This window comes from Trematomus bernacchii, unplaced genomic scaffold (assembly GCF_902827165.1).
Source record: "Trematomus bernacchii unplaced genomic scaffold, fTreBer1.1, whole genome shotgun sequence".
NCBI lineage: Eukaryota > Metazoa > Chordata > Actinopteri > Perciformes > Nototheniidae > Trematomus > Trematomus bernacchii.
In genome coordinates, this window is record NW_022987582.1 from 879221 (window position 1) to 889079 (window position 9859).

At 37.5% G+C, this 9859-nt stretch overlaps 2 protein-coding genes across 2 annotated transcripts; both read right to left on the reverse strand.

The window, feature by feature from the left end:
- Positions 1-139: 139 nt before the first annotated feature.
- On the reverse strand, positions 140-4763 carry rpl18 (ribosomal protein L18). Its single transcript, XM_034128010.1, has 7 exons — positions 4665-4763; positions 3922-4008; positions 3650-3757; positions 2795-2893; positions 2523-2646; positions 1221-1290; positions 140-276 (listed from the first exon to the last, which is right to left on the reverse strand). The coding sequence occupies exons 1-7, from the start codon at positions 4665-4667 to the stop codon at positions 201-203; spliced, it is 567 nt and encodes a 188-aa protein (XP_033983901.1). The 5' UTR covers positions 4668-4763; the 3' UTR covers positions 140-200.
- A 659-nt stretch (positions 4764-5422) lies between these two features.
- Positions 5423-7043, reverse strand: si:ch211-120k19.1 (uncharacterized protein LOC563199 homolog). The gene is made up of 4 exons (XM_034128177.1): positions 6731-7043; positions 5910-5980; positions 5794-5823; positions 5423-5686 (listed from the first exon to the last, which is right to left on the reverse strand). Exons 1-4 carry the CDS (start codon positions 7041-7043, stop codon positions 5567-5569), a joined length of 534 nt encoding a protein of 177 aa, XP_033984068.1. The 3' UTR covers positions 5423-5566.
- Between the last annotated feature and the right edge of the window lie 2816 nt (positions 7044-9859).

Consider the following 9859-nt stretch of genomic DNA (forward strand, 5'->3'; position numbering starts at 1 on the left):
GTTGTAAATGCGAGATGTTTTATCTTCATCCTGGTCCTCTGCCACTGTGCTGTTAAACGTTTCATTTTATCATTAACGTCAGTGTGATATATTTATTTGCCAGGGTGTGCAGGTTGTCCAATAAAAAACACAAGACATATTCATTTCGTACAGTCGACCGTTTATTTTGTATCAGATTGCATGGAAAACAAAGACACAGACTAGTTCTTGTAGCCACGGCTGGCTCTGCGACCACGAGCCTTCTCGAACTTCCTGCCCTTGGAGCGGATGTAGGGTCTGGAGGAAAATAAATAAAATCAAGTTTAGTATATATTCAAACATGTTTATAGAGAACGATAACTAATTGGCTGCATTAACTTTTCACTTGGACCAACACATTGAAAAACATTATGCCTTGTATCAATTATTTTCCTTGGTACCCATTTTATTTACTGCGCACCAGTCAGAAATACTTTTTGTCCATGTAAAATGAGGGCCTTTCACAGCCTTCTTATAGCAAGTCCACAAAGGAGAACTAAAACATTTTGCAGTGTTGCTATCAGAGGATGGCAATTACAATTGTTTGGTTCCATAACTACTATGTTTAAAAGACAAAAAGGAAAATGTTACTGCTCATGATTAATTTAAGCAACTTAGGTACTTAAAAAAGTACCTAAGTTTTGCCAGTTATAATAACCTTCAAAGTGCATTTTGTTTGTTTTAAAATACTATAAATAACGTATTTTTTAAATCTCACTATCTGTTAAAGGGTTTAAGAGTCATCATTAAACACAATTTTGCCTCGAGTGCTAATTGCTACTCCGTTTTACTAGGCACCGATTGAAACTCTTTTTATACAAAAGGAGGTATCGAGTTTCTTGTGATTTTTTTTGTGTACATTAGTTTGGTTACTACCTATAATGTGTAAAATATAATCCACTAGTACAAATGATGTATACAACAACATTGACCAGAATATCAGACAACTAGTGACACAAGGGCAGGATGACGACAGACAGACAACCCCTAACAGAGCGTGTCACTGAAGAAGTCAACTGAAGAGTCAGACAACAAAATCTGAATACGTTAACCCCACTTTCCAGAGTGCAATTTCCATGAGAATACCATAGAAAACTGGTATCAGATTATTTAAATACTAGTGTATAACAATTATTTGTTTAGACACCCAAACTTGAACATTTTGTTCTGTTTTTCTGAGTTCACATGAACTGTATACATACTTGGTGTGGCTGTGAGGAGTTCCAGGGGCTTTTCCGAAATGCCTGTATACCTCTCTGCCTTTACGGGGTCCTGAAGAAAAAGACAAAGGTTTAGGATTTAAAGCAAATACAGCATTCAAAAGATCATTACTAAAAAGTATTTCCACACTCCCATTCATAACTCTAATTCTCAACACTTTCACCTCCTAATAGCAGAGATTATAATATTACAAAATAGTTTGTTGCACATAAGCTGATAAAAAATGTGCAGTTCTATTTGCCGCATTATTGCTTTCCTATTTTATTTGTGATAAATAGCATTTTTAGCAATTTAGCCTCACTTCTTTGTGTTCTGCATTATGAATGCCATATAGACGTCCAAAGAGATTTAATCTAATGTGAGCAATTCTACGGCTGAATATTTCTAGATCGTTGGTTAGCAAGGAAAACACTTTACAGTTGACAAGAAAATAGTCTGATAACACAAAACATGTCTCATCTCCAAAAGATAAATATACGGATTGATTAATTCCCAACTAATGCACCAAATAATATTTTCCATAGATATAACATTGTCACCCAATGCTGGCAGTTTCAAATGTGTCAATACTTAACCGCTTATGCCTAAACAGAGGTCATACAGAAGATGATAAGATATGAGAGTCTCTTTAGCCTGACAAAATTACCACATTAAACAAAACCCATAATGCGTTTAAAGGTGGGGTAGGTAATTTTGGAGAAACCAGCTCGAGTGCGCTAGAATTTGAAAATACACAGCCGGAAGAAATCTGCTACTTCCTTACAGAGCCCCTCCTCCAACACACACGAACGTGCACATGACCAATGAGGGCACGAGATAAGTTTGTGCACAGATGGAAGGCTGACAGGCAGGTAGGCCATCCAGTTATTTTAGCCGGGCCGGCTAAAATGATTGGTCGTGCTTTTTACAGTATTACGGCTTCCGCAGATGAATTTTTTGTATGTTCAAAGCATTTAATATATTCATTGCTGGATGTTAAGAGCATTCCATGGAATATAACAAAAAGTGTTTCTGAAGTGACTTACCTACCCCACCTTTAAGCGGTGATTAATTGCCCATCAGTAAATATAGATAAAAGCCTGCTTTCCTCATTGATGGAGAGTTCTTATCATAATAGCATCACGACACTTCTGTTAAAAGTGTTTACCCAATGTAACTAAATCATGCCAGTGTGAAACTATAGTAGATATGTGAACTAAAGGCAGCAATGGGATATTTACTGCTTACAACCTCTTCTCCAATTGCATCATGGTTATTATGAATTAAATATAATGTTTATTTACCTGACAGCAGCACTGTGCCCTGTCCTTTGGGAGAAGCCAAAGCCAGCTGGTCAAAGGTCATCACCTGACCGCCTGCCTTCAGGATCCTGCGGCGGGCGCCATCGGTCACCCTCAGAGCGCAGATCTGTGGCAGGAGAAACAGGACAATCTCAGAGACTTTCACAGGTAACATCACAGCATTAAGGCAAGATCCTCATTGCACTACTTGATGTTTTTATAGAGAAAACCACAATGTAATGTTTGAAGTCTGCCATTCTAAAAAGAGGGGTTACCTTGAGCTTGGGGATATCCTGAATCCTGACATCATCAGTGACGGATCCCACAACGACAGCGATTCTGTTCTCGCGGCCAGGCATCTTCATTTTACGGATCTAGATTCAATACAAGAAATGTCAGATATTTAGCGCACACACACACACAATCACATGTATGAACAACAGGTCTTATATACATTCAACTTTAGGACATCTAATCTGGGCAATATCATGCAAGCTGTTATTGGCTGCATTACATGAATGACATCGCGTGTACAATTTCTTTCAAGTTGACCACCACTTCTTAACATTTCCATATCAAGTGTTGAGGCAAAAATAAAAGCCATATGGGTATTATTAACACCGACTTAAGTTTTACCCAAATTTGTTAACCAAATCTATTTTCACACAGAATTCAGAGCCATTGGCAAGCAGAACAGACCGCAAGAAAACAAGTTGTCCAAATCCAAATGTATCAAAACTTCACCTTACAATAAGAGTGATAGCACTACTACCGGTACTTGAAGTGTATTTATTAAAGTGTACCCAGCACTGCCTTTCAGCTTGCTGCTGAAATACAACAAATTGCTTTAAACAAATTAGAGGAAATCATTTCACATTATTGGATAGAGGTGTACCGAATACAAAAAAGGTACCAATGTAAAAAGAGGAATCATTGAGTAATAACACGTGTGCCCATTTCCTAACCATATTTGTTATCCCCAAGAATATATATAAAACATATCCCTGAGTGTTGTTTGATGTGTTTATCGTACAAGTTGATATTGTGATGATTAAAATGTTACAGTCTACAACTAATGATAGTGATAGGATTCATTGGTGATAAGACGGGTTGAAAGACAACAGACTGACCAGGCGGGAGATGGAGATCGGGGGCCTGTTGGTCCTGCTCATGAAGAGCCTCCTCAGGATGACCTTGTTGAAAGGAGCATTACAGCGACGGGCAAGGAACCTGTACAACTGTAAGAAGACAACAGGATAGTTAGAGAGATCATGAAAGATCAGACTACAGCAGTTCAGATTTACAGAATACCTACACAGAATTGACAGTGCCAACCAAGATGGAAATAAATACATGTGGTGTTTTTGCAATGAGTCAATCACAACGTGTAAAACTAAATTACCTTGACCAAGAGCCTCAGGTAGATATCCTGGCTCTTTGGCTCCTTCCTGTGCACCTTACGGTCCTTGTTGTGTCTGATGTCAACTCCCTAGAAAAGTAAACAGAAACACATTAATAGAATATCAAAGAGTAATGCATTAACAAGCAGATCAGGGTATTTAGTTCATTTTGTCACGGATATGGGGAAACTATAGCATCTATAACAGTCTCCATTGCTAAACTTATATTGTACTTCTATGACTGCCATTGCAACACAATGTTATACTAAGCACAACTTGTACATAAAAACAGTCACTTTCATAAAGTTACAAGAAGCAGAAAATCACATAATGTTATTGCAGGCCGTTTCACACGTTGACACTACACAGCTAAATGCTAACACGATAGCCGGTGTAAACAACTCTACACTTCAAACTGTGGCTTAATTTTACATTTGGTAACAAACGATAATGTTGGTGAACTAGAAAGGTATAGCTGAAGACAATACTTTGCATTATGAAGCACTTTAAGAGCCCGTTTTTGACCAGAGTCAATGCGTGGACCGGCTGCCTGAACATCGGCACCAAACGGGTAAGCTAATATCGTTTACATAGTCAAATAACACGAAATCATGGCAAGACTGTAACGTTTAATATGTTTACAACAAGTACAGCCTGTCGTAACAAACATGAGATGTTTTAATTCATAGGATGATCGTGGATAGTCAAGCTTTTGTATTTTTCATTTTCCACTAGCAGTACCTACCATCTTGGGCTCAGGGCGAAAAAGGGAAAAGGAAGAGCCGAGGTCTCGCGATAAACACTGGGCTGAAATCTCGGGTCTCTGATTGGTTACAGAGGACGGGCCTTTTATGACAGCGCCTCTAGTGGTGCAGAGACCTACTTGCACACATAAGAGCTATTATCAGGTAGGGTATATATTTTAGTATGCATTTATTATACAAAAATGCAGGTGATAGTGTTTAACAGTAAGTTTATACTTTGCTTTTGTTGTTTAAATGTAATGTAATAGATAAATAACATAATATAAGATGGTAATTTCCTCAAGAGTTTCATTTTATAAAAGTAAAATATGGCTAAATTAAGGACAAAATGGTTAGATACTGTCCTCATTCAACTAAACAAAACAATTTGCAGTAAGAGGCTATACAAATATAAGGTTCAGTGTCAGGCTGTTTATGACAAAAGTAGATATTTAAACGATTATACTATTTTCTTAAATAGTTTTGAGAAGACAACACGAAAATAATTTTTAAATAGTTATTTTTTTATTGGTTAAATATGTAATGCAGCATCAATAACATTATTCCAGTAAGACACACTTAAACAGTTAAAGGATCATTAAATATTAATAGCATGATTAAAACTCTGTTTGTACAATATTATACAATTTTGATACTATTCTGTTTAAACAAGAAACAAACTACAGCTGAACAATAATCCATAGCTAATCAACTGTTCCCCAGAGATGTGACCTTTATCCTATTTTCTAGAAATGTCCCAATTTGGAATTACCACATATTTCTATGTATTCCCTCCCTTGTTTTCTCAGTATAACTTTGACACCCAATCCTGCCCTCAAAAAACGTTTTAATGTCACAGTTGTTCCATACAAAAACATTAGTCATGGAGTTGAGGATCTTAGGTTTATTCAAGTTTGTTGTCACTCTGCTGTCTGAGGTGACACAGGAAGATGGTGAAAGTCAGCGCGATGCCTCCCAGAAACACTGTGCGAGCCACAGGAGGAACCAGGGTGAAGTTCACTGCCTGCGATGGTGGAAGAGATGGAAATATTGTTACATATCAGCATGTACATTATTTGAATATGTGGCCAGAAAGTAAACAATGATATAGGGAATAAAAGGATGTTTCACCTGCATTATTGACCAATATATCACTCCAGTCTAGAGAGAAAGATCAATAGATAAGTGACAGAAAGATGTATTTCTTCTGAGGAATAAATATTTAAATGAGGGAAACGTATGAATACCTTATAAGAGGTCCAGAACTTCTGTCTCCAGTCTTCAAACACGTCATCCTTGTTTTCTAGTAAACTTAAACCTGAAGAAGAGATGTCTGTTAAATATTTGACTGACTCCTTGATGGATCCATCGATAAAAACACATGATGTGTGAGCATTGTTCAAACCCTCTCATTTTTAAATATTACTTCAGATCTAATGTTTTCTTTTTAATATTGTAAAATGTGTGGTTAAAAATGCAATACTATTTCACATAAGCGTCATTTTTGAATATATTTCCTAACATTTAATGGAAAAAAACATTAGAATAATCCAAGATAAATTATAAACAACAAATGGTAATCTTCAATTCAATCTTCAAAAGAGCCAGCGGGTCAGCTGAACATGCAAAAATGTCAAATGTAGTCAAACATACCATTAAACATTCAATCAACATAGAGCAACATGTGCAATAATAAATGAACAATGACTATATTTACTTTAGCATTTTCCCCAAGTATTATAACAATAGCAAATCAGTGTTTTTAGAATAAAGTACATGTCACCCTCAGATTAAATGGGACTTAATAACAGAAAGGAGTTCCCATTTTACAATACAGAGGAGGAAATGTATATGTACTGTAATTAATTTGATTTACTGGGACTTTCAATGTTAAGATTTTAATTGCCAAAACTATGCTTCAGCCATTGTGCATATGCCAATAAAGCCATACAATTGTAAAACTTCTGCAATCTGCACCATTACACCGGCTGGGTCATTAGGGGTCAAATAGATGGGATAAATAAATGGATACCTGTTTGGACTTTAATACGCTTTGTGACACACTCACCGATATAAAAGGCACTGATGGTGAGCGGGGCAGCGACCATCTGATCCACCGCCACCTTCCCGGTCACCGCCCTGATCCCGCCCCCCGGCAGCGCGCGCTCCAGCGCCCGCAGCCAGAAGTAGTTGAAGTTGGCATGGAAACAGAACCCCACAGTGGCCACGCGAGCCGTCTGACACCAGTCGATGCCGGGTCTCGCGTGTCCCCCCCCCAGCACGCTCTGCTGTATGACGTCAGCCGAGGCGAAAAGCGTGGTGTAGCCGAGCACGTTCCCGACGTAAGGGTGAGCCCTGAATACAGCCCAGACCCGCCGCATGGTGACCTGCCAGAGTCAACAATAACACAATAAACCCACTAGGGAAGACTGCTTCACAATATGGACATATTTATTAGCGGCTTTGCAATATATGTGTGCATTATTTTGAATCTGATATTCATTTCGTCTAATTATGTTTTACTTTCAGGAGTAGAAGATTCAGATCTTGTAAAATTGGCACTATAGGCCACTGTAAAAAGACAGGTAAAATACCTGCATTCAAAATCTTATTTTAGTAAAGAAAATGCTAGCCTACAACACTACTGTTTTTATTAAGGCTAAATTGATATTAATTATCTAGGACTCTAGTTAAATAAAGTTTAAATACCATTTAAAAAATGTGAGATGGCCAAAATTATGATGATCACTCACTTATAGTGATTTAAATGGCATATCTAAAATGGTAATTGCTGTGTCTTGAACCACTCTAAGTTATGACTATTACAATACCCAATAAGTATAAACGTATAGCCTACCTTTCAGAATATAGCTCTTCTGACCCTCTCCTTATATTACCAGGGCCAAAGACACTCAGAGCTCCTCTCTGATTGGTTCTGTTGGACCAAAGGGGGAGGGGCTAAGGTCTTCTCACCGGGTCAAAGTTCTTCCACCAGCGCACAGAAAGTGTGATAAGACCTTTATCAGCCCAGAGAAGAATCTGAGAAAACAACATATGTGAGGAACAGCTGCAGACAGAGAGGTTGTGGAAAATACATCCTGACAAGCTACTGTACAGTTACTTATGCACAAAAACTGACTGAAGCTTCCTTAGTGTCCATTGCACACATGTTTTATGGCCTCTTCTTGTACCAAAGCCACTTGAGTCATACATGTAGACACATAACATCACCTTACCACAGATTTGTGTCACTTGGTGAAGAGTTGAAGTGGAGACCACAGCAGAGAGTGAGCTTTGCAGCTCTCTGGTCAGAAGCACATGTGCTGGTGTCTCTATAAATAGGCCAAATGCCACTCCTCAGTTTCTGTGCTTTGGGTAAATTGCCATGGACTTGTGGAATCAAAAAGGCCAGAAAGGTGTTTGAGAATACAGGGTCTTCTTGTGTTATGATATAGTCAGTGAATTTATTTGGATTATTCTTGAATTTATGTTTTGAAAATACCAGAAAAGTGAATGCCAGTCCAGTCCTCCCCTATCCCTCCCCATTTGACTTTTCCAAATAGGTTGATTAAACAGACAGACAGACAGACAGACAATGAGATAATGAGATAAAATAAACGTCAGGAAAGAAAGAGAAATATAATCCTAAAAGAAAATATAGGGGTAAACATAAGTTCACAAAAAACTAAAAGATAACCGTATACAAATGTTTAAAAGTTAGTACATATATCAATAAAAGGCCGATAATACAATATTTAATAACCTTTCTACACTGCGATGAGACTGTATATCTGAGTCATATGCTTGTTGTCACATGTTGCTCTTTCCATATTTTATATAACATTTAAATAAGACAGTTAACCAGTAACAAGAAACATAGACCACATATCTCAATGGTATTCTGGATGTGAGAGTAACACCAAATCACACTCAACTGAAACTCAGGATGAGGTCAGTTTTAATTAGTAAAACCATGAAAGCAAAACATTTTTTTTTATTTGAGTGCAAATGCAAGCCTCTCTCCGCCCACCTGCTTCCATAGATATGTAAAACTCTGTACATGGAAGGTGTGCTATTGAATTGCAAAGGTCAATTAAAGCCACTAGCAACCATCTTAGCTCTTCCCTCTGAGAATGTGATAATTAGAGCCAGAGTTTAAGCTGATCAATTAAGAGCTTGTTAACTGGCTCAACTGGTGTGTTCGTGTCTCCCTGTATTTAACAAGCTGCCTTTGGTGCGACACACAATGGAGACGCGTGCCCACAACTCCACGAGCGGTTGACTTCTCAGATAATTGCCTCTTTCTTTTCAGAGCCTCTCATCGTGTCTCACTTCCTCTTCCACTATCAATTTGTCAAGTTGTTTTCTATTCATGCTGCTGGGGAGGGGAAAAGGGGGAATGTGTTCATTTGAATTGAGCGTTTGTGTCACTTGACTTCATTTGCGCACACAGACACACAATACCTGCAAAGACATACATAAACAATTAAATGACCACACCTCCTTCTCTCTGAAGCAGCCTGACAGAGGAGGGCTCAGTCCTCAGTGCAGATTGCAAAGATACGAAGACACACAGCAGCTGACGAGGAATAAGGTACAAGTGATTTTATTTTTTATGGAGATGAAGCTGAACAAAACTAAACATAACAAACTGCAATTATTGTATGTATCTAATTTATCAATCCTCTGTATCAGTTATTAGTGGGGTGAGAAGAATATTGTTATTTTTTAAATTATTTGATTACATTTTAAATCCTGCATTCAATATGTTAAGTAAAAGTGCATTTTTATTAGCAGTAACATTTAAATTGAAAGTCAAATTGTGCAGAAAACAGCTAGTATTGGTGTTATATTTTTAACTATTTATATTATTAGATTAGTCTTGCCATTAATATGTAAGCAGCATTTAATTTTGCAGCTGGTTGAGGTGAAGCCGTTTTCTATTCATATATTGTTGAGCACATTTGAGCATTGCATTGTATTTTAGAAACTCAGGTTGTGTATATAATTACTTTATCTGCATAGTTACAACTGTGAAATAAATTAACTGTTCAAATTACAATTACACCTTTTAATTTAGCACTGAGGAGTATTAAGTACCAAACAAACTGAATTACAAGTGCAAGTACCCATATTGTAGTTACGCTTGTACAATTTAAAAACGGTTTTATTTCCAAGAGTGCTACATTGTGCTGGA